This window comes from Apteryx mantelli, chromosome 7 (assembly GCF_036417845.1).
Source record: "Apteryx mantelli isolate bAptMan1 chromosome 7, bAptMan1.hap1, whole genome shotgun sequence".
NCBI classification, from domain to species: domain Eukaryota; kingdom Metazoa; phylum Chordata; class Aves; order Apterygiformes; family Apterygidae; genus Apteryx; species Apteryx mantelli.
In genome coordinates this window covers 7,676,760-7,702,383 of record NC_089984.1, presented here as the reverse complement: position 1 = coordinate 7,702,383, position 25,624 = coordinate 7,676,760, and the positions used below count along the sequence as shown (strand labels likewise).

The 25,624-nt window shown below is 37.9% G+C and overlaps 1 protein-coding gene and 2 long non-coding RNA genes across 3 annotated transcripts; 2 read left to right on the top strand and 1 right to left on the bottom strand.

Moving 5' to 3' along the window:
* The first annotated feature begins 84 nt into the window (after positions 1–84).
* Positions 85–10,114, top strand: LOC136992452 (uncharacterized). Its single transcript, XR_010884694.1, has 3 exons — positions 85–428; positions 6,597–6,641; positions 9,759–10,114. It is a non-coding gene; the product is annotated as an uncharacterized lncRNA (long non-coding RNA).
* Positions 4,217–20,823, bottom strand: SLC25A16 (solute carrier family 25 member 16). Its single transcript, XM_067299748.1, has 9 exons — positions 20,721–20,823; positions 19,824–19,916; positions 17,369–17,502; positions 15,533–15,596; positions 10,222–10,343; positions 9,613–9,679; positions 8,632–8,794; positions 7,703–7,771; positions 4,217–5,956 (listed from the first exon to the last, which is right to left on the bottom strand). Exons 1-9 carry the CDS (start codon positions 20,812–20,814, stop codon positions 5,800–5,802), a joined length of 963 nt encoding a protein of 320 aa, XP_067155849.1. The 5' UTR covers positions 20,815–20,823; the 3' UTR covers positions 4,217–5,799.
* A 1,136-nt stretch (positions 20,824–21,959) lies between these two features.
* On the top strand, positions 21,960–24,623 carry LOC106486955 (uncharacterized). Its single transcript, XR_001292983.2, has 3 exons — positions 21,960–21,989; positions 23,364–23,434; positions 24,598–24,623. It is a non-coding gene; the product is annotated as an uncharacterized lncRNA (long non-coding RNA).
* Positions 24,624–25,624: the final 1,001 nt, after the last annotated feature.

Sequence of the window (25,624 nt, the reverse complement as noted above, 5' to 3'; positions counted from 1 at the left end):
GCCGCCGGCGCAGCCAATGAGAGCTGCCGGCTGCGGCGGGGCGGCCGCGCTTCCCGCGCGCGGGGAGAACGGTTGGGTGCGAGCGGGCAGGCGGGCGCGTGGCTCGCCTCAGCCGCCCGCCGCGGGGGAGGGGCTGCGCTCTGAGGGAGCCTAACGGTCGCCTCCGTTACATCTGTGCTGGAGACGGTGGTTCTTTAGCGTATCTGTCCTTTCCTTCCACAGCGTTAACTGCTGTGACAACTGCGGCGCCTCTTCTGAGAGCACTGCAGTAGCAAAAAATAATGTGTGCCCTTCCCTCCCAAGTAATTATGGGCAAATCTCAGCCTGACAGTTTGGGAGCGCTTCTTCTCTGAAGAGAACCTGCCACACATTCGGCCCTGCTAGCTGACAGCAGACGGAGGTGTTCTGATGCAAAGCAGAAGTTTCAGGTATACAGATTTTCTTTCTTCACTTATTTTTTGGCCACTACTTTGGAAAGCATTCTGATTCTGAGGCTGTCAGTTATATCTATAGTAAGGATTGAAGTGACCCAGGGACTAAATCTATCCCCAATAAATCCGTATCACAGTTCTGATGTTAAAATGCCAAGAACGGTGTAGAGCTTGGTCTTGCACCTCTTTTACGTTGCCAAAAGTTGGGGAACAGTATCAGGCTTCAGTCCCACAAAAAACTAAGTTTTGGTCCATGGTTGGACACCCTACCAGGGAGACCAGAGCTCGAATGTTAAAAGGTGACATCATACTTAAGTATGCCCCTTTACCTTTTGGGGGGAAAATCCTGAAATACATGCAGTAGACTACACTTACGTGTGTTTCCATTGTGGAACTTCTAATATATGCTTATTTGTAATTGAATAGCTAGGTATCTCTGCTTTTAAACACACTGTCACATAATTTGGTATAGGTTTAAAACATTACATGAATACGTGCAAAGAAGTGTTTGTTAAACTATGAGAAAAAGAAACAGAGTGGTGTAATCTAACATTACATTTACCAGCAGTGTAGCTGTGGGCTGGTACTGCAAAGAACTCTACTGCAGCACAATCCCACCATTTCTCTTTTATCATATCTAGCAGATGTACAGTCACACGGTGAGTTGGTTCAGTGAGCTCATGCCATTAAAACCGATTAATTTCTTTTGGTGGGTTAGTCTTTCATCAGATCAGTGGAAGTGCCATTGCACCTAATTCATTACGTTGGATAAGGCAAATGTCAAACAGCATCTGAGGGTACAGTTTTACAGCAGAATAAACCAGCATTAAACTAGCTGCAAAAAAAAGCTGTTAGCTTCCTGAACTGATTTATTGTGCAATTTTGCTAGCTCTATGGTAAGAGAATAGGTCAGATCCTGCAGATGGGAGCAGAAAGGATAGCAAGACTACAGCAAACCCAACTCGGATCAGCTTCAAGTATCATGGTATCCACTCCAAGGATGCTCAAGAGGCAGTCTGTCACTGCCATCGCTGAAGCAGAGATGTCTGGGCTGAACAGACTTACTTGCTACTTGCACAGAATAAAAACATTGTTAATGACCAAGCACAGCGATACCTGGTTTTATCCCTGCTTGAACTGAAATAATATAATTGTTTTGAGTCACAAGCATAAAGGAAGGCTTATTACAGGTGCCAACTTGTTCCAAATATTAATAAATAGAACGACTGAAAACTAAAGATCCAGTTTAAGAACAGCTGAGCTACAGAACTCCTGTTTCAGGAAACAAAGAAAAGCATAAAGAATGTATTTCAAAGAGATTAAATGGAGTTTAACACAGTTTGTCCCCTCAGAAAGAATTTGTTTTGGAGAATCTATTCTGTGAATTAAAGACCAAGCTCTATTTTCTTTTACCTTCCATAATCCTCCTTTTTCAGGGTTGAGAGGGAAGAAGTTAAAAAGTATTGATAGAATTTGTCCATCTTAAGGCCTCAGCTCATTTAAAGAGCAAAAAATCTGGAGGGTATTAATAATGAAATAAATAGAGAGATTGGAATTTATCAATATGGAAAGAAGGCTTAAATTCATGCAGCTTTTCTGTGTAATGATCGCAAAACCACAATGCTGCTCATGGATAAATGCCTTAGAGCACACATAACATTTTCCACTATAAGGAAGTAGAGATGAAATATGGTGATTATTTTAAAGACACAATGTTTAATCACTGGAAACAGAACCCACATAAATTGAGATTTTCAAGACATAGCATGGATCAGTCTGTATGGGATCAAGCATCAGCTGAAGAAGTCCTGTAAAGCTGAGTCTATTTTTATGTCAAAAAGCATTGGAAATAGTTGGTTCAACACAGTTAAAAGTATCATCCAAGGCTACATTAATTCTCAAAAAAAAAAAAACAAAAAAAAACCTTCCACTGGGTAGAACTAGCAATTACGAGATTATGATATGGATTTTCAGGAAACAAAGGCAACAACTTCTGGATATTCTGACCTCTTCATTCAGTAAAACTGTCATTTAGGGTTGCGATCTATTATTTTACTGCCAAGTAAACAATAAAGAAGAAAACTATAAAACCTTGGAATTATCCTGGAAGTTTAATAAAAGATACTAATTTTCTCCACAGGCAGAAAGTCTTCAAAATCATTTTGAAGTAACTAAAGCAAGAAAGAACCCACCCATCCACCAGTTTGTAATAGCTTTTAAAGTTTCTAGAAAGGAAATGCACAAACATATAATTTATTGCTAATTGACATACCATAAAACATTTGTCAGTGTAGTTTGAAAATAAATCTGTAATTTAAAGATCTCTGGTTCCCTTAAAGTTAAGTAATTGATCAACCATAACTTTTGTAAGTGGTAAGAGGGTAGATAACAAGGTAACCTCACCTCTCAAAGAACAGATAACTTACATTTAAGATGAATTTGAATCAAGCATCTTGACAAATGAAAAATGTGCATGTCCAATAGCAATTAAAAACTCCTCAATTTTGTTTCCAACTCTAATCATACATATACAGGAAACCATGGGCTTGAATATATGTGTGTGTGTGTACAGATATATATTTTAAACGTGAAATATGCACCTGAAGTCAAGCTACTCTTGAAAGTCTTAAAAGTCTACTCTTGACAATATAGCCTGTGCTGATGTATATAAAAACATAACTGACGGCAATTAAAAAAAATACAACTAAAATTCTAGGATTCAAGTGTGCTCTTCTCACTAACATGAATTTATTGAGAACACGCTCTCAGAAATAAATCTTAATAATAATAATGTTGAATAAAAAAATTCAAACTTTCAAAAAAATTTCTATTCATTAAGAAATTAAACAAAAAAATGAGTAATTTGAAAGTACAAGACTGATGTGTAGAAGTGAGTTTGGCTGGAGTCTGATTTATTTTACTTTCTATTGGCTGAAAATAAGATTTGTCAATTCAGTACACTGGAAATAGGGAAGAGACAGAGAAGAAAGATGTTTATAGAAGGAAAAAAAAATCAATAGTTCAAAATGAAAAGCAATTTTCATAGGGCTGTGGTGAAAAAAAATAGGGTGGACAACTAGGTCTCCATGTTTCTCTATCCTGCCTGTAGCAGTCAGATACTCGTAAAAAATTTCGTGTTTTAACTGAGTAAGAATAGCTAACCCTTTCAGAAAAATTTAGAAATATCTGCCCAAAAACTTAGAAGGAAGCTCAAGTCTCCTCCAAACTAGCCCCTGGGCACAAGTATGTTTCTTTCATAAGCCTTTTTGAAGTATTAAAATACTTCTGGGTTTTTTTGTTAATAAAAATTTAAATTTTGTTTTGAAAAACTGTTTCATCCAGTAGTTCTACTCTTGCATTCAGTATCCTACTCAGTTGTTTTGGGGACAGTTTTTACTGCTTTTTCCCCCCCCTCGTAAGTGAACATGCTGGATTCTACTTTATTCTGCAGAATACTTAATTTTTCAAGACATAAGTGCAAATGTATTGGAGTTCCTAAAATATATCACTTTTAGTAAAATTAAAATGTAAAACTCTTTAAACATCCTTAACAGTATTAAAATGAAAAAAGACTGGCACTTGAGCCTCAGAACTGATGAACAAGCTTGACAAGACAGTTATTTTGTTTGCACCGTAAAACAACAAAGAAATAAAAATGGCACATCTCACAGGTCTACTTTTTTAAATAGTGGGTTTAACTCTCCCAAAAGGGCTTTTAATGATAAACATTCACTGTGATAATAGTTAATTTTCCTTCAAATAAAACTAAAGATCAGACCAAGAGCTGAATTCTTGTCTCTTTTAATTAAGAATGACAGTTTTATGCAAGTTTACCTACATGGGGAAGCACACGGATCATTCCAGAAGCATGCATTTTTTGGGCTGCAACACTTACAAATCACACAAAGATATTAGTTCAAGATTTTTAATAAAATAAATTCAAATACATCTCATTCTCTGTCTGTAACTATATTGTTAAATATCAAAGAAATATATACTTTTAAGAAACTGGGGGGAAAAAAAGCCACAAAAATTCTTGGATATATAGTTCAAAGTCCAGTTTGTCAAATTTGTCAGAATTAAGCAAATTGATCTTACCAACCACCAATTTAGTTAACACGACCATTACCAAATCTTAAAGGACACTGCTAAAATATTTACAATAAATAAATAACTTACATCACTTAAAGTAAATGCTTTACAGTTTCCTGGATCAAGTGAATAAAATCAAGAGTACCAATGCAAATCATGTATAAACAAGTCTGGAAATTCCTTTACAAAATAAATTGTAGGAGGAAAAAAAGTGTAATAGTCTATTGCATATCATAGAGACAGTACATATACACATCTACAGACTCCAATACAATCTTCATTTTCTTTTTTCTTTTTTTGGCCAAGAGGTTGACTATTATCCATATGCCCAAATAAGTAAATGCAGCAGCATGCAGTCATGTTTGTCACCATGTTTTAAGGTAGGGACAAACATGTTTGTAGGAGCCAGTAGTGGAAAGTACATAATATACTCAGCTTTCAGCAAACTGAATTGAGAATATTCAGCACCGCAGAAAAGGTACATAAACACCTTGCAGGATCAGGCCCATACTAACTGTGTTTAAGAGATTTCTTCTAACTCTTGATGTTGTAAAACTAATATTACCCCAGTCCTGTTTTTAATTGTGTAGATAAATACAGATTTTTTTAATTAGAGAGTGTGCAAAGAAACTGATTTCCTAATTGCAAGATTGCTAATAATGTTAAATATATCTCATTGTCATTATTTATTGAAATGGTTGAAGAGACGTTCATATGTACCCACCTGAAGATATATGCATTGTTCTTACTGTACAGAAAACTTGTACAAAAAAAGAATGAAAAGATGCTTAAATTGTGGTCTACTGAATTCAGCTTCTACAAGGCTGGCAAATATTTGGATTTGAAAATCATTATGTATTATTCAAATCAGCTTATTCAATTTAATTTTTTAAAGAAGAACAGATGCCTAACTACTAGCTTAAAAAGCAATATAACCATGAGTATAATTCCTGGAATGGTGATAAAGCTAAATAACTAACAGCTTGGAACCCGTATAAAATCTGGGCATAATTGTAAAATTGTGTAATTCTTAACATTAATCTAAGGAAGCTTACAAGATCAAGTGCAAAAAAATGTTTATAGTTAACTACTGTTCATTTTGATCTGTCTCCTGGTTTGACTCCAGGAAATTAACCATGTTTTGGCAAATAAAACTAAGTTGTCAGGCAACAGCAGTTCCACAGTAACAGATAGTTTTTAAAATTTCAAGTAATTTACTCACAAATATAGTTTGAACACTGATAGTGTAGTTTTACAGTAAAGTTCGAAAAATATTTTAGTTGAGGTGCAAGAATTGTTTCATAAGTTCGTATGTGGTAAAAGCCACGGCTTGTGAAGGAATACAACGAATGTAATTTAGAGATAAACCACGGTATAATCCTCTTCTTATTCCATGTTGTTGATACACATATTTCAGTGTCTGCACCATTGTACTGGAAAAATAAGAACTCAAATCATTATCGAATACACACATTCAATAGTCAAAATCACTTTCTTCACTTATTATGTTTGGTTCTTAAGAGATCTATAGGAAAAAGGCATGTGACTCCACAAAGTGGAGCATGAAGGTACTTTTAGGACTCGGAAGAGAGTCTGAGCTTCTGCAAGAAATTTAAGCACAAAGGCTGGGAATTGGAAAGAGGAAAGGATTCAGGTGTGGACAAACGGGTATTGCCTGCCTGGACTGAAGTGACTGCTTTCTGTAAAGGGACAGAAGGACCGTGCAGTCTCATCTAAAGAAGGACAGGTTTTTTTCAGGCTGAAAATAAAAGACAGATTAAGAAATTTTACATCAGAATGGTTACACACATTGTCGTCTTATCTGGCAGGAGGGAGTTGAGAAGCACCATTTCTATCTTACAAATGTGATACAGAGCAACAGGAAAATACAATTTTCCCAGTGTAACATCCACTTTTGAATTACAGAGAAGAATTTAGGCTTGTATTCCATTCTTCTTCTTTAAGCACAGGTCCTTCCTTCTAAAGTTTGTTTACATTTAGTCCTGTAAAATTTATGTTTAGTCCTATATTTCACACCTTGCACATGTGTGTATTTTTTTTTTCTTTTTTCAGAAAACCTAGTGTTTTTTCCTCAAGAGAGGAATGCAAGTATTTGTGGTAAGTATGACATTTAACCTTATTAAAGCAGAATTTGCAGTATGTATGTAAGGGGAATGATTTTCCTCATGTACCTAAATTGAAACAAAGCAAATGGACACTAAAATCCAAAGCTCTTGAGTAAAAGTCTAGAAGGTGCTCAATATTTCTAAGCTAATACAGGCATTATCCTTTGAGAACATCTTCCATATGCCTCAAAGCTTCAAGATTTCTTACTTGTTTTATCTTCCTATTCTCTAAAGACATACATGTCTACCATCCTTCCAGGCATGGTGCTCTCCAAATACAGTTGAAACAAATTGTTTAATTAAGCAGCCTAATATCTGTAAAGGCATTAGTTTCCAGAAACACAGAAAACAGAAGCCCAAGAACAAACAACACATTTTTATTTTAAAAGAAACTGAAGTGGAAAATAGTCAAGCTAAAAATTGATGCTGCTGCTAAGGAGAACAGAACAGCAATTTTCACAGTAAACACTTCTAGGGTGTTTATGAAAGGTAACTAAAAGAAAGACTACTGTTAGTAGGATCAAATTTGCCATATGAGAGTTAATACTGAATCACACTAGATTCAAGAACCACAATTCCACCAAGTTGAAAGTAATCAAGATAAAACTTTCCTGGTATTGAATTTGGTTGGGGCAATCTGAAATTCAGAATGATTTTTTTTAAGACGTAAGGTGATTTAATACTCCGATTTTAATATCATGGTACTTCCACATCTACTGAACTAAAACAAACTGCTAAAAACCCAGAGGCATTAGAGCTGGGAACCCCAACTACAATCTGTGCATGTGACATTACTGGAAATACAAAAAAAAGGTCAAATAAAACATTACACAAAATTATATTATGGAACAGATTCTGTACCATTAAAAAAAAAAATCTCACAAACATCTCACTTCAGTAGAAGCAGGCAGCCTCTCTTCTTAAGGATCTTACTGATATTATGGAAAGCCACTGCAAATTCAGTTAAAATACAAACAAAAATTTGCTCACAAAAATCCAGCATTAGCAATAAAAGTGTCATTAACTGTGTTAACAAACAAACAAACCACTTACAGGCACTTGTCAGAGTCTGGGAGAACTGCTCCTAACTGCATTCGCCTACGAGTTACATCAAGTGGATATCTACAGAGGAGATATTTGAACAGCAGTTCAACTAGATGCATGATGACTATATGAATATTGTTAAAAAATATATATAAAGAAGTCCGTGTGAAACCTCCAAGCTCCCTTTTCAGTGAGTCAGGAATCCAGCTCAGATTCTCAACACAGCTGAAAGTTCTCCAGAAAAGGAGATTTCCCCTATACAATCAAAACCAGCAAATCAGATCTCTTAGTATATTCCATTTGGCACAAGTAAAGGAGACACATGAAGATCAGATGAGAATATAAAACAGTCTGTGTAAAACGTTGGAGGGAGAAGACACCTGAATTAAAAATAAAATTATCAGTTTAAGGATTAATAGAAAACCTATTTGTGACATTTGTAATTTAGCAAAAAAATGATGCCAAATGAGTCCAAATTAATTTACTTCATGGCCAAAACCAAAACACAACAAGGACAGCGTGAGACTGGAGAGAGCAGGCAAAGTAAAAATAAAATGATGCCAAACACAATATCTTAGACATCTATTTCTGTATTCCATGGCTTTGCAAATGACATTGTTTTAAAAGTAAATTGGAATAATAAAACTCTGCAAATTTTATTTATGGGACAAATTTTGCAGCTTAACAAAGAATATTCCAACTGATTTTAGTAGGAGTTTTGTCTGAATTTGTTCGATACATATACCTTCAAAGCCTCTGAAGACTAAATATGTAGTATGTGAAACACTATGAAATAAGTGAGTTCCAGTGTCAGATTAACCTTGTTAAAAGAACTTACTAATAACTAGACTTGCAAAATATCTTATTCTCAGGTAACATCGTTTTGTTAGAATGAACAGCTATATAGAAAACAAAAACAAACAACACTTCAAACTTACGATATCGTCTGAGCTATCGCTCCAGCTATGCCACCACACAGCAGATTTACATGTGTTTTCAAAACTAAGACATCAGGATTATCTAATGAAGGTCGTCCAAGCAAGTTAGGTGCTTGAGCAAGTCCAATGCTCTTTAAGGTACCAAAGGTAAAAAATGAAAAACCTAAAAGGAAATTTAATTTTATATAGACTTTCACAAAACAGCAAATTTTTTGTTGATGTATGTATTGTTATAAACACAAAGCTGCATTTACAAAATGAAATTATTTTCCAATTCTATTAGATGTTTTTCTTAAGCACAAAGAAATAGAATACACATACAATGCTTTGTACTTCTATAGTAACTTCTGTACAAATGAATTGACATTTATAATTAATCTTGGAAGAACTCTTCAAATAAGCTAGACTGTGGTTTTTAAATCACTGGATTGCTGTTAAGAGCAACTGCTAAGATCTACTTAACTGAAGAAATCAGTAAAATATTTCTTATCTTTTAAATAAGAGAGTAGTTCAGGTAGACAGTTCAGTAGGCAGTTCTGATGCTCCTCCATCCCATGTCAGCAACCACTTTAGTTTAAGTACTTACACAGAAGTAACCAAGAGATGGAGCCAATACGGAGGCTCCAGTCTCCATCTATAGAGGACTCTTGGCCTCTCACAGATTCACCTGTTTGAGAGAGGGACCCTATTCTTGTGGGAAAACTGGGAAGCAGAACAGAAAGAACCACCAATTTACCTCTCTCCCTCTCAGCTCCAAGTCTCAGAAAAGTTGGATTTTGCCTGTTTAAGATGCTTTAACACACATTAATCATTTCTAGAGTAAGACTAAGAGTTACAAATGCTTCTCATGGCCTTCCCCTCTGCTCAATCTTAGTAAAAACAGAATCCTTCATTTTAACAGAAGCCTAACTAAGTGTGCAAATGTACTATGCAAATTTAGCATAGCTGCTGAAGGATTGGCAAGTTCCATTTTTAACTTACCTGCATATGGAGCCATTCCTACAACAGTTGGCATCAGACCTCTGTAGAACCCAGGAAAACCACCTTCCTTTGAAAGAAAAATACAAGCAAATTTGTGGCAAGAAATATAACAAATGTCTTAACAAATTTTACATCTGTTCATACAGATTCACACAACAGCAATCTGACTAGCATCATCTAGCAACAAGGAGCTATAAATCAAGTTGAATTTCTTGTGCCTGAAGAACTGAGGGGAGGACTGCCTGGCTCCAAAGGAGACAAAGAAGGGGAAAAAATGAACAAGGAGAAAAAAAAATACATTCAAAATCAGAACCTAGGAGACGCTTCTGAATTGCACACATCCCTCCTCCCCATATTTTTTGGTGTCATTACTACTTGTTCTTGAAAACCAACTTTTCTCTGCTGTTTGTTTTTGACTTCCCGCTTCCACCAGTCTGAGCTATTTCTTAGCAGCGAAGCGTTCAGATATTTTTTTACATTAAAAAGTTCAGTGCACACACAATGAATTCATGTGTGAATTTTCCACCAACTCACTATTTTCAATGCTGTGCAACATTATTTAAAGAGCACATTTTGCTTTGACAGGACTGAAGATTAAAAAAAAAATACCTTTGTGTAAATCATCTTGAATGCATGGATAATTCCCATGTACTTGTGTTCCCCTTTTACTTGGAACGCCAGACGAACTCTAACCATATCAAGAGGGTAAGTACAAATCACTGCTGTAATACCTTTATTAAAAACAAAAACAAAACAAGCAAACAAAACTCACCTACACCTTATCTGATTCTAGGATTATTTTGAAAAACAGAATTTCCTTTTGTGGCAGTAAATATAACAACGTATACAAATTATTTTGTTAATGAAACATTTTTAAAAAATCACTTATAATCAGCACATAGGAACTCTAGCTTCAGCAACACACAAAGGATTTATGTTTATATTTGGTGTACACTGAAGCTGCACACCTAAGCCTTGATTCTCCAAAAATTTATAGGCCTAACTGTATTCACATGAACAGTCCTCTTAAGTCCATGGCTCATAAGCATCAGACCAATCAAGTGCTTCAGTCTTTACTGGATTGTGGCCATAAAACTTAATCCTATCATACCTACAAGGTCAAATCACCAAATTCACATGGTTAATTCCAAAAAGTTGTGTCAGAATTTGAATATGTGATTACTGGATGTGGATACGTGTATATATCTACTGCATCTGAAAATTACCAGATACATTCTGATGACATTTAAGATAAAGTCAAGATCCTACTAATGAAGAGTACTGAGTTTAAACAAACAAATCCCAAACTGTCAAATTTCACACTTTAACTCTGAATCATAAAGATATATAAACAGCTCCAGCAAAGTTCTCTGTAACTTTTATCTTTGGAGAGAAAAAAAAAATTAATAAGCTGAATGATCAGACAGAAATATTCAGGATTAGATGGGGAAAGAATTCATAGCATGAACAAGCTATCCAAAAAAGTTGACATTGGTCAGCTGTCAATTAAGAGTAAAGGCTGTTGCCTTCTGGAATATCCTACCAGTAACTTTTATTTTAGAAGAGAAAAACATCTCTTTCGGAGATTTTGGACTATGCCTCTGAAAAGCAGACATCTGCAGTTGATTTCTGATGCAATTTCACCCATAGGGTTCTAAAGTTAGAAGCTGCAAAACACCAAAGCAATTTTAGGACCGTTTCCACTGAACTACATTATTAAATGCAATCCCTCACAAACTGCAGCCTTTTCCTAATGAATTGCCCGAGAGTGTCCAGAAATATTGCAAAATGGATTAATTCAAGCAGTTTTGAAAAAACAAGTGGGGGGAGCTTTTACAGAGCTCACAGGAAAGTCATCCTACTTCAGAAAACAAACAACTATCCCTGCTCTTACTAATCATGCACTGATAACTATCCAGGAATACCCTCTGAACAAAGACTAGCAAATAGACCAACAAGAGTTTGGCAACTGTACTAAGTAGTCAACACTAAGCCCCAAAATAGCATTTCGAATTGAAAAACAAACAAACAAACAAAAAACAGATGAGACTGAAAAAAAAACTGTAATAAGGCTTTAAACAGATTTTTTTTTTAACTTTATATTAAAATCCTCTAACCGTTAATTCTGAAAAAACAGGATTTCTGGTGTTAGCAGCTCAATAAAGCTACTGTGAGCCACTAAATATGTTTTCTTGAAGGAACTGGGACTGGCATGTTTTACTTCTTATTGTTCATCTGAGCAAAATGTACATTGGGAGGGATCAAGATTTCCTCTGAGCTTAGAAGGAACAACATCTTTTCTGGGAGGAACGGAGGACAGCTTTTTGACAGTGAAAGCCATAGTGGGAGAGCCTACAGAAACACTAATCTCATTTCTACTCCCTAAATATTATGAATTGTCAGAGCTCAGACCAGAACATCTTAAGGCTGATCCCCTGTCTTGAGGGAGCAAAGTCTCTTTCAGTTAACTGGAGTTGGGCCAAAAATCTCTCCCATGGCTGGTTAAACATGACAGAATTGAAAATCGATCTCCAGCTAAGAGACTTATACTGCAATTTCCAGTGTGTGATCTGAAAGAATAGGACAATGATGGTTAGTGTTTCCCCCCCCCAAAGGAACCACTTCTTCTAATACAGCAGAATTTTTTGTTGCAGATGCAGACTCATAAGTCTCTACTGCACTGAAGTCAGCGAAAGATCATTTTTCACTTGTCATGTTTTGCTCAAGCATCTTTGAGCACTTTTAGAGACAAAATACTGGTTTACCCAGACTAAGTGTAAATGAAGCACAACAGGAATGGAATTATCAGTGTGTCTTTAATTGCTTCCCAAGCTTTGGGAGCTATTAATGAGACTAGCTGTAGGGGGCATCTATCTTGTCTCACAGTTTCCCCACTATTCTTCCATTCTTAGTCATCATCTTTCTTTGAAAACAAAAATAAACAATTTCTACAGCAAGAGAAGGAACAAGTGAAATATTTTTTACAAAAGTCAGGTACAAACATATCAGCCAGATACATAAGTTTTTCTGATTTCTATACTGTGTTCTAGGTAACTTGTCCACAACTGACCTAGATCAAATTAGAACTACGAGATGATTCAGAGGTATAGCGTCCCAAAAATGAGCACAGGCCACAGCCTTCAACTGCAAGAGATGTGCTCCTTCGCTAATATAACAAAGTAGATTAATTTATCAAGGAAACGTCTGCCAAAAAAATAAAACTTCATAAACTATGCATAGAGATAAATAGCTGATGATGGGGAAAAAAAAAACAGGCAGGTTAAAGAACTGGACAGTTCACAGGTCTTAATATTTCTAGACCTGTAAAATATAATTGTATTTCTTTCTGAATTGCACCTAAAGAAATAAACAGCACAGATTCTTTTATAATATGTTTACTCAATTAGATAAATATTAATTATGTCTTATTTAAAAATGAGACAGCAGTATCCTCCTAAATCCATGCTATTTTCCAATTGCTTTTAATTTAAAAGAAAAAAAAAGCGCCTTCTGTACTTGTTTCAAGGAACCCGCGTTTATTCTGATAATTTCTGCTCTTTTGTGGCTGCTTTTGAGTTAATCAAGTGCAGATAAGAAAATACATGTTTCTGTGTTTTAATTCAGATTTTTTTCAATAAGAAAACTCAGAAAGGCTTATATTTTCAAAATTGTCCTGTGAGGAAGAATATATACAGGTGCTGTTGGATCATTTGGTTTCCTAAACCACACTAATATCTACGATTTTTCCTTTCCCCCAGCTGTCTTCCCTTAAAGGAAGTTATAAGGCACTTATCTGTTAATGAGGTGTTACAACTGAAATTTGAATCACACAAGGCTCAGGAAATTCAGAGTTAAAGTTTCCACAGTAACTTTAACTTGGCTCCTTAAATATATGCATTACAATAGGTTTTTCTTTTCTCTCACTCCACTGCCCCCATCCTCACTGCTTTTCTCTTCACTGTGGATATGCCTTTGATCCTGTTTATCTGTTACAGAAGATATTCAAAAGTTTCCCACCATTTTGAAGCTGATTCAGGTCTGTTGAGTGTTAGCAATGTCGGAAAGTCTGGCATAAGCAGGATTTAAGTATCAATAGCATACACTGAAGTGAATGCAGATGGCTGTGTGGCTGGATGACAGAGAGGGGACAAAAGGGAAAGGGAAACAAGGGCTACCCATCTTCGTCTGCACAATATTGAGTTCCAAGAAACTGCGAAGACCCCTCTCCACCAACATGAGGGTGCATGTCTCCTGCAGCTATTTAAATGTGGAAGCAGCAGCAGAATACCCCTTAGTGGAGCCAGAAAGAGACTAAGCCAGAGGAGCTATAGCTAGGAATATTACCAGTTTCTCTAAGAGTCTTTTCTCATATTTGCAATTCGAGAGAATCTCTGTATCATATTCCAAACTCTGTGTTCTCCTTTCTCTTACTATCCTCAATACAAACCCTCCCCCCTTACCATTTATCTAATTAAGACCCCAAAAAACAGTTAACATCATCTAGTAAACAAATAATAAGATTCCAGAATGTCATACTATTAATACACTTCTGTGATATTCATCTCACTGCACACTTAAGTCTAGCATATGTACTTAGTTTTGGGGTTCTCCACACCAGAAACTTTCTTTGTATTGTACTTAAATGCACCACACTAAGCACCGCAGTTGATTGTGCTTTCCAGATAGCACCGTATATTAAATTTATTTCCGTTACTCTAACTATGCAGAAGATTCAACCAGTAAGGTGCTTAAAAATGATGACAGATGCTACTAATTTAGCTACACAAAGAATTCCACCATGTCCAACACTGGTGGAGTTAAATTGATATTTAATGTTTAGACAGTGCCTCACATCTGTGGTTCCTGCTCTCTGAGAAGGCTCCTGAAAAAAATAATAATAAGCTTTTGGAAAAAATAAAAAGCATTCTTTAGTGCACTTAAAGGCAGAACAAAATATATATATGCATTTTTTCCACTTCTTTCAAACATAAAGCCAGCCAAGTTCTGGAACATATCTTACCAAATGGGTTTACTATTTTTTAGGATTTTTGAATAGTTTCTTTTCATTCTCTCTTTCCCTTCTTTCTGATGGCACGCAAAACCAGAGTACCTTCATGAGGTCTTTCTAGTTTAACTAAAGGTAGCATTAATAATCCCCTGTATTTTTATTTCAGAAGAGGCTACATATTAAAATTCATGTTGTAACTATATAAGGACTGCCAGTAGACAGTATTAAGTTTGTTTTAAATGGTAAAAAACACACAAAGAACCTCTGATTAAAACTCAGTCCACTATTACTTACCTTCCCCTATTTTTCCTTAGCTACTTTTGGCCAAGTGACTGGCAAGAGGAAAACAGGTATGTATAATCATATTTTATACTGACAGTTTAAAAGTAGTTTATTCTACTGCTATTTCACTAATTGATACATGATGTTCACATACATGCTTTAAAAAGTATCATGACAATCCAACATTGTATGTTTTAAGTCTAGACATTTCAGGGAAATCCAAAGAATCCACCATTTAAGCAGCTACAGTTCTCTATTTCTCTGGGCTTATATTTGATCTGGTCGCAATGGCAGACAGGCTGATAAGCCAATTCTGCTAAAACTTTCATTTTTACATTTTATCTTAATGACACTGGATTTTTCTTTTTTTAAAACATAACAAACACTGTAATAACTATGCTTGACAACATAGCATGGAATTCAATTTTAAATTTAATATGCTTTAAAGAATACTTTTAGACAAACTGTTTTCAATTAAGCAACTATTTATTATATTAAAACATTTACTAGTCTTTTTTCTTAATACAAGTTTACAGCACAGTTTGACCTGAAAACACATTAAGTCATCTTCTAAACACACATCAGCTTTTCAGCAAAAGGGATGTCTGAAATGCAAGTACAAAACTATACCTGCCATAGATCCAGCCATTAATTGATGTACATGCCCTGAAATCCCAAGTTGCTTCTTTATTACCTATGAAATATCAAACAATACAATTTATTGTATTTACAATAGTCATATATCAGAAAATACAGGAAGTACATCACAGTTTACTAGCATATTGATGCAAACCCTGTAGCTGTTTCTAAGAAGTTTAGAACACTACAAATTCAAACCAGAGCAATTAATTATTGTTAAAAGAATTTTCTGAAAATTTCTGTTATTAACAAATTTTTTATTAGCAGCACCTAAGTACTAAAATTGCTACTAATAAAACAGAATGAGTAGTTTAAAGTACGAGTACTATTTACTTAAGAAGCCAGATTAATTATTTATTTAGTTATCTTTAATGTGCGTCAAACAAGGCAAACTGAATATTATCCTTCCTGCATGATAGAGAGCAAAGGACACTGAGCAAAGTTGAAAAGTGACATGTTTGAAACTGAGAAGAGGAAATTATTTTCCCACATGCAGCATGTGAAACTTATTCCTATCAAGATATCTTTAAGACCATATGCTTAGCCAGATTTAAAAAAAAAAAAAGAAAAGAAAAGAGAGAGAGCGAAGGAGTGTGTGCCAGACTGGACGGGTATTTGATAGAATAAATATCCTAAATTCCTAAATAAATAAAATTCCTAAATCTAAGTCTTGGAAGGAAGTTAGAACTTCCAGACTTATAACAAATAACTGAGAAGTTTTAAGAAGTAACTTCTGCTATAAAGATGATCATTTCATATCTTCTTTCTATGAGAATTGTTTTTTTCTTTTACACCCTCCTGCAAAGCATCTTTAATGTTTGTTGTCAATTATAAGATAAAAGAAAGAGTTATGATGTTAAATGGTTCTTTGAAATTTGTGGATTCATAAATCACTATGTTATAAAGTATGGCATGCACTCTTTTACTTGATGCAACATAAAACATAAAACAAGCATAGTGTTTTGATCAACAGCATTTATGATTACACCACTAAAAAGAACACAAGAAACTCATTACAGTTGCTTCGTCGTATTGGTCTTCTGAAACTTGCTCTTCTAGAAAGGGATTGCAATTTCAGTCCCACTGTCGTCAGTAAAGATCATGCAATTTACTTCAATGGGAGCCAAGTCTGACCTTTCGGACAAGAAATTCCTCATGGCTAACAGTAAGATTATATTTTTGATCTTGTATAAGTAATGCTTAAAAAGATGGTCATGCTAACACCTAACCTCCAAAAGATGTTGCAGGTATTTATTTGGAATTTATTATGAAAGAGTAAACACATGAGAGTAGAAAGTAATCCATAGAACCTGTGAGACCCTGAAATATGCATTTTCTCCTGCACGCCAATTTTATCTACAAGGTGACATAGCCATTTAATATGTCAAATATGATGGTCATAAATCCAGACTTTCAAGTTTAAGTAAGTTATTCCAGCTATCAAGTAATAAAAGTCTCAATACAGTAAAATAAAGAGGTTACATTTTACATTTTATTCCTAATTTATTTACAAAGGGCTCCCTTTTTAGCAAAATGAGTAGCAGCAGACTCCAGGATACTTTGTTTAAAAAACAAACAAGCAAAAATATTCACAGCAATACAAAAGCACTAAAATCAGTGAAATTTTTTTTTCCTTAAACAATGCTGCAAAGTGTTTCATTGTTTCCCTGATGTTTTTAATGAGCAGATTCAGGTATAATTAACCAATCTGAGAAAAGACGTGTACCTAATAGGGCACAAACGTTTCAGTGTTTGTTTTGGTAATTTAAAGAGCTTGTATTCATTGTAGCCACAAAAAAAGAAAAGGAAAAAAAAAAGTTATACTACCTTTTTATATTGGTCAAATGCCATAAATTGAATTGCACCATACGGAAAGATTCTAATCATCATTGCCCCATTTCCTTTATATAGCCCAAGGTAACCCTCCTTTTTTGGGACGGCACACAATGTAGAAAACACTCCTGTCAGCAATACAAAGAGAGATATTTAACAGTCATCATAAAAATCAAGCAAGTATCACTGACAGTAAGACAGTATGCAAAGAACTAAGGCCTGACCGCACTGCTCATGTAACTATGGAGGGTGGAAAGATCTACTTTCAAGGCCCAAACATCGACAGGAGGAGGAGGAGGTTTAAGGTTAAGTTTTATCAGCTTTCTCACCTGCCAGATTCTGTGAAGCTCCTTATGAATTCATTTATTCCAGGCCCCATGATTTGCCTGGACTGTAAGGAGACCTATTGCAGATGATACTATCCACCCACAGAAGTTAAGATTAGCAACAGAAGGAAGGGAATTCACTGACTTGCACTCCAGTCAATTAAGATTTTTTTTAAATCTAGAATCAAAACAATCTATCATTGCTACATGCTTAATTAGAGATTAAATGCCATCATTATAAAGTAAATAAGTTTGAGACTCTCATTACTTATGACCCAAACATCTTACGCTTTCTATTCCAGAGACATGTTTTAAGAAGAAGCAACACTATTCCATTTTAACAGGTGGGAAATGGTGCAAAAATCACACAAAGTTTGGGCAAAACCTCCAGTTTTATTACAAACACATTGTAAGGTATACACAATTGCTATCAAATTCTCAAATAACTTTTTTTTTAAGTGGTGGAATAATGTATCACACCTCTTTTGCTTAATTATAATAGTTAAATGGTTTCCATTCAAATGCAGCTTTTTAATCAATGATATAAGAGCCGAATCTGAAAAAGGCTTACACATTTATCTTACTTCCATACAGAAAAAAAGCACAGTTGACAAACCTTCATTTAGAGATTAAATCAAACAAATACTAGTTTCTGGGGTGGTAAGAATACAATATTAAATCTATTTTAAAATATGTCATGCTTATTATATAACCATGAAAATACTTATGCTGTGATTAGAATTTCTCCCCTCTGCCCCTACAATGATGAGTAATTGTTTTTATTTCTTTGCATACATGCTCTGAGATCCATATGTCATGAACTCTACAGATCAAGGGCAGTAAAAGTACTCTGTGAAGACTCTGAAGAACTAAACCATTGTGCCTCTGCACTTACAGATATGCCACCTACAAAATCGTCTTTTTTGCCTACATCTAACAGGAACATGCATTCAAGTCAGAATCATTTCTCATAATCAGAATCATATCTCACACCCTAAACAGAGAAGAATGTAATACTCTATATGCCAATTATGGCACAATACAAACCAAACAAAAAATAGGGATTTAAAATATTAGTCAAAACCATTTTTCAGCCTCCAACTGTTAGACTGCAGATTTGAACACATACTTGACTGTGATACTGAGCTGTCAAGTGTTTTGTGTTTCTCTTTTTGGTACAGTGAAATGAATATACATCACTTGAATTTTGTTTCAAGATTTATTTCTACACCTAAATCCTTTTATAAATGATCTTCGATTTCTAAGTTAAAAAAAATCAAATTTCTAAATTAAAATCTCTTGAAGATAACCAACTCAAAATCTTTTTTTTTTTTTGAGAACTGTAATACACTTGAATCTCTGAACATATATTCTGACATATTTTAAAAACGTGATATTAAATATTTCAAATATTATGCACAAGAGGGCGCTATTACAATCACACAGGAAATGGATCTGAATATGCTGGTAATTACAAGCTTATTTTCTCACCCTGATGTGATCGATACTGAGGCCAAACATAGCTCACCTGCACCTTATATTAAGCACAAATTCACTTTTGCTGTCAATTCATATCGATCACACTACTGTCTGCAAATGTAAGCACACATGAGTCCTCCAGGATTCAGCTGTCACTGGTCTTGTGATCACCAGCCCCTCTTTGAGAGCTACCAACTCTGAAAGTACCAATTTCCACAACTCCTGGAGACTGGCATTAGCATAGCAGTTAGGACAGTAATAGAGTTACCAGCAGTGACAGTTTTTATATAAATGACCCAAGATTCAAACCTGTGATTACCAAGCTGCTGACTTCAGTAAGAGGAGGATCAAGCCCTACTTCCTGTGTCTTAAACTGAGGATTATTCCGACATCTCCATTTCTAACAGATCAGTACAAGAATTTACTGGTACAGGCTTGACATATTTTATGTAAGGTGGTTTTTTGTTTTGTGTTTTTACACTCACAAAGCATGGCACAGAGCCTGTCAGACTGACCAGATGGAAACAACCTTCTGCCCGATTAATACCTTTCTTTATGCAGTCACTTAGTTGAACAAATCAACATTCCTAAATCATAAACATTACACTTAAAAACAAAAACGATGTATACTGCAGCCATCTTACCTAGATGTTTATAATGGTGGTTATGAGCTTGCAGCAAAATCTTTACTCGATCCAGCGGTGCAATAGTTGTTTTGGCACAACATCCTGCAATACCTTTCCAAGAATAAAAATGCAAAAACTCTTAAATGTCTACAGATAAATAAAGGAATTTTCTAACGTACTTTTAAATGGAATAGGGGGTAAGAAATTCATTTAGGAACGTCAGAAAAAAAAACAATAAACAGTAGATAGATGCTATTAAAAATATAACACTGAACCCTTAGAGCCTTAATGAAAGTCAGCATAAGCTACTTTGACATGATTACAAAAGTGAAGAGCCACCCCCTCTCTTAGCCGCCGAAGTCACAGCAAAGTTTTCGGGAAGAGCTACTGGTCGTTTCCCAGCCCACTTTCTCCTCTCCTCGCGCGGACACCCGGCGCTGGCCGGCTCCGCACGTGCCCCCGGCGCTTCGGCTGGGACGCGCGGCCCGCGGCAACGGGGCAGCGCGATGGGAAAGTTCAAGCAGACAAGACACCTTCCCACCGCCTTGCGAGCGAGAGAGCCGAGCACCTCTCCGCAGGAAGAATAAATACGCTTTTTAAGAAGCCAGCAGCGTGGCTTTGTGGTTGGGGTGTTTGGCGGGGTTGTTTCCCCCCCCCCCGTCACCTTGGCCTCCGCGGCAGCGGTCGCGGGGGTTTCAAGACCCCGGCAAGCAGGCTTTCCCGAGCATCCCAGCAAAGTCCCGGGGCTTTTCGCGTCTAACCGGCAGCCGCGCACGGCTCTTCCCCGGCGCCGCCGACGACACCCGCGCGCCCCGCGCCGCCGCTCCCCCGGGGGCCGGTACCGCCGCCCCCTCCCCGCCGGGGACCCGCGGCGCCCAGGCCGGCCGGCAGCAGCGGCGGCGGCGGGGCACCCACCTCCGGCGATGAAGGAGCGCAGCCAGTAGAAGTCGCGGCGCGCCGCGCCCGGGGGCAGCGCGGCGCCGGGCCCCGCCGCCGCCGGGGTGGCCATGGAGCGGGCGGCGGCAGCTGCTGCCTCAGGCGGCGAGCGGGCGGCGCGGGCAGCGCATGGCGCCGGGCGGCGCCCCCGCCGCGGCGCAGGGGCGGAGCGCGGGGCGGCCCGCGCCGTCACTGCGGCCCCGCGCCGCGCCGCGCACCTCCGCGCCGGGCCAGGCCGGGCCGCGCCGGGGCCGCGCTGCGGCGCCTGCAGATCGCGTCAGAGGCGGCGGCGGCGGCGGCTCGGCCCTCCCCCGCCCGCCCCTCGCCTCCTCTCAGGCGGTGGCGGCGGCCTGGGGGGGGGGGGGGGGGGCCGCCCTCTCCGCGCCGCCGTGCACACACGGCTTCACGGCGCGCGACGCCGCGCCCCGCTGCTGAGGCGCGGGGGGAGGGGGGGGAGAACGTTCCCGCGCGACGCTGTCCGTTACGACCGTTACAACGGCGCGCGGGTCACCTCGCGGCGGCCGCGCTGTTCACCAAGCAGGGGGCCTCCCCGCCGGCCAAACCTCGCCCTTGTTTCCTCCCGACACGGCGAGTTTACGCGATCCGGCGCGTATTGTTCTCGAAGAACAATGGCCGGGAGCGTAGGTGCTGCTGAGGTAGGGGAGCGAGGGCTCAGCTTCTTGGCTGGTGACCAAAGCCGAAGCAATGCTTGATTACTCTGACCGCTTTCTGCTAGTTAAAAAGGTCATCGATACTTTATCTCGGCAAATACATATTTAGAGCTTTACACACACGCAATCAAAACCAAGGTCAGAGATCTAATTTGCTGTGCTATGCAATAACACCCCCCATATACCTAGTACTGAATTCTTTAAGCATTTAAGTACTTAGTTGTGCCCTGTAGCATCAAATGTCTTTTCCGTCTAAAACTAATTTTTTATCTTGCAAAAAATCATAAAAGATTCACTTTTTATTCATATTTAGTTAAATTTCAAAGTGCATCAGAAAGTTAAGTAGATGTGGCAAAAAAAAGTCAACTGTTTATCTCTTAGAATGATCAAAACTCATCACTCCTGCAAATGTCAAAACAATGTTTTTGCGGCTTTTCAGGATCTTTGCTGAACAAAATATACGGGGCTTTCAAGAAGGCATTTAACCCATCTTTCATCCGCAACTTTTGAAAATAACAAATTCTGAACACTGGTGGATGTTATAGGCAAGGAGACTACCTGATGCCAGATTACTGAGGTGAGAAAATACTGTTAGTATTTTCAGTAGATTTTCCACAATTATCCATATATTTCTTATATACTTTTTGCCACATACAGCTTGAACTGAGTTTCAAGTGCTTATCATATCAAAATACATTTTTAAAAGTCAGTTTTTCAAAAGTAAGAAAGCAAACAGATCTCAGTGCATGCACTAGTAAAACAAACCCACTTCCAAACAAATTTGCTGGAATATTTTTCTTTCTGCTTGTGTCATACTGCCTTCAACAGAAATTACTCATTACTTCCTTTAACAGATTACATTCCTTAAAATACATTAATTTGCTTCAGCATCAGGGGAAGTTATTTTGCTCTGCTTGCTCATGCTGCCATTGATGCTGTATATTTGGAGAATAGCTGTTACAATATGCATTTTTTCAATAATAAAAAACACAGCAAATGTGCAGAGATTTCTCTTGCTCTGGATTGTAGGAATGTGTCCTGTAGAGCAGCAACCTCTCAAGCTTTTTTTCATTTTTTAAAATACCTGGGAAATTCATAATTTTGTTCAAGTCATCCTGATGCTTAAGCCTCTAATGCAAAAATCAGCTGTTCTGTGAATAAATGAGTTATTTAAGCAGGTATCCTGGTTTACAAAGTCACTGATGATCAGAACAGTTTTTCCCAACCAACCTGTGTTCTTTTGGGATTCTGTTCAGCAAAAGGCTCAGCTGAGGCATGATCATAATACACTTACAGCTCCAACTTTAAAACCTTTTTTTTTTTGTCTCCAGATAAGATTTCACACAAAAATGGTGCAACTACATTAGCAGCTGAAAGTCTTCTGATTTCTGGTATTTCATCAAAAATTAGAGAAAACTGATAGCTGCACAAATGGCCTGTTATTTCATTTGGACAAGTCAGATGTTTTAGGAAGATACTACTTTGTCAACTCCTGTAACTTGGGGGAAGTGTACAGCATGGGTGCTTTTTTTTTTTTTTTGAAGGAAGGCAACAGACATCTTGAATTACTGAATTCAAGAGAATCTTTTCCTCAGAGATACACTAACACATTGAAGGAACTCAGCCACAAAATTTGCTATTACATATATATATAAAACCTACAAAGTCTATCATTATTTGTATTTTTTTATACTTTAATGTTACTAGCCATTTTTAAGTGCTCTGGAATCCTGGGTTTTTTTACTACCTACTGCAGTAGTTCATTATTTGCATCTTCAAATCTTAACATTCTCACCACTGTGACTTCATCTTTTTTACCTTGAAGTGTTTGTGTTCTCTGCAGAATGTCTCGCAACTTCCTTTTATGACCCATCCTTACAAGTCAGTATCTTTTTTTTAATGTTGCTTAGGTTACACCCATGCCTCACATTATGCAATCCTGTATTGGCAGATTTCACAGTACAGCAGAGGAAGACACTCAAGTCAAGATACTCGAGTATCTAACTGGAAGAAAAACCTCAAGTAGGTATTTTTATTTACAGCTATTTTTTTTTGCTCTTTTGTTTGAGGATGCTTTCTTTGTAAAGATGTTTCTTAAACATTTATCCATTCAAATAAGTTAAGACTACAGTTAGGTAAGCTATTCTTATAGCAGTTATTTCTCAAAAGATCATTTTAATTGTTCTTAGCATGTTGACAGCACTTCTGGGTCTGAGAGACAACTGTAAGATGCATCATAAGATGTCATGCCTCCAGGCTTTAGGGGTAGTGAAGATTCCCCCCCCCCATACTTACTTCTAATCTTTACTGGTTAGTCATCCAGGTGATCTGTTTAGTTGGCTGTTCATTTGCACCAAACCATATCCAAATCCATTGGAAAGCCAGATTTTTTTCCCCATGTGAGACTAATAGGAACTTTAAGGTGGTTGTTCCTTTCCCAGCAGCAGGAAGTATGGTTTACAAATTAGAAATATTTGGGCATATCTCAGTCTCCTGCCACTGCAGCCTCTTAGTCTCTTTTTCCTAAGAGGGAGCAGCCCAGACAGGGCTGCTTGATGAGGCAAGATGAGCCAGGAGCCAAGGGTAGCTGCAGGGCAGGCAGTGCCCTCTCCAACAGGGCGCAGTCCTGCAGCACTTGAGCAGGGTGGGCAGAGCAAAATGCTGGTAAAAGGGTCTGTTGGCAGTCCCAGGTGCAGCAGGAAGATGAAGTAGGTCCAGGGCCCATCCTGGAAGTCCAGTCAGGAACAGCAGGAGATGGGGCCCAAGACAAGACTGGAGACAGGTCTAAGGGCCTTCCAGGAGATAGGCTTAGAGATAAGCTAGCTATAGTGTAGGTCCAAAGGTTCAAGCAAGGGGGAAGAAAAGAGAGAAAGAAAAGAAGAAGGGAAGAAAACAGAGTCAGGACTGGAAACAAGTATATCTACAGCATAGCTCAGACAAGGACAGGCTGCCCAGGCATGAGCTTAAATAAGGTTTCTGGGCCAATGGGCATTGTGGGTGGGTGGAAGCCCCAGGTGAAGCTGGTCTGGGCCATTAAGGTCACCCAGGACCCTGACAATCCCTATCTGTAGCATGTAGATGAGGTCTTTAAGGGACTGAAATATTTGACTCTCCTAAGTCATTGAGCTTGCAAATGCAATGGTACCCAATTTCTCTACCTAAGCAGGCCCTTTCTTTTCTTTCAGGAGCGGGGAGGAGGTGTACACTTCTGGCCCTCTGCTATCACATGATGAGCCTACTGCACAAAGGCAGCATCCAAAAATGCCAGGTTCGTGCATAAAAAATTAGCCAGTGTCTTCACAAGTGTACTGTTTACTGCCAGAGTGTCTGTGTTTACTGGCCAGATGTAGCACAGTTGTTCTGCACTCATGCATTACATTCTTCATGCACAAGCATGCAGTGAACAAAGGGCCAAGTTTTCCCCCCAAAAATGGAAAATGGGAGCAAACTACTGCCACAGTGAGGGCATTCTGTCTGGCTTACAGCCTACTGTCAGATCGTCCTTCTGCAAGGGCAATGGCAAACCTGGGCCATGGCTGGAAATTGTTTTGATAGGCTGCATGTAATCTCTAGGCCACAGGTCAAAAGTATCTGACAAAAATTTAGATTAAATACAATGGGCCTGTATCATATTGGGAGTAAGGAGATGACTTCATAGTCCCTTCTGGCCTTAGTTCTCATGAAATAGTGTTAACACTTAAACTATCTGTGTTCAGCATGCTTACAAACACTAACTTATTTTCAGTGCCAATCAGGCAGGTAGATATTATCTAAAGAACCAGGGCCAAGAAAGACTGCATGAGGAAGTTGTTGTTAAAACCACAATTAGAATTCAAGAGTTTCTGCATAAAAATCTTATTATTCAAGACTTTTCTCTTTCAGATACTGCCAACTCACAATTCTGTGGGTGATTTATCTGGCTATCTGTATTACAGATACAAAGACATTAGCGGTTGTCTTGGATTCAGCTAGGTTCGCAGTCACAGCACCACACAAGTGCAGTGCCTAGTTTCCAAGTCTGGTTGGGGAGCAGGCTGGTCAGTTTGGCACACTGGAGTCTAATAAATGTGAGGAAGACTTTGCAGGGTAGATACTTTATTCCATGCTTTGTAATCACAGGAAGAGCCAGCTCCAGTGTCTCAGCATCATGTTTCCATTACAGGCATGTGGCAGGGCTAGCATTAAGATAGGCAAGCTTAGATCCAATCTTTT

Bases quoted from the DNA above. Each gene is read 5' to 3' on its own strand.
- SLC25A16 (XM_067299748.1), bottom strand. From the start codon at position 20,814: ATGGCCACCCCGGCGGCGGCGGGGCCCGGCGCCGCGCTGCCCCCGGGC. The intron at 10,344-15,532 runs GTATAGTTTTGT...TTTTTAATAAAG, and splicing joins AATGGCTGGATCTATGGCAG to GTATTACAGCAGTGATTTGT. The intron at 7,772-8,631 runs GTAAGTTTGAAG...TCTCCTCTGTAG, and splicing joins GCGATAGCTCAGACGATATC to ATATCCACTTGATGTAACTC.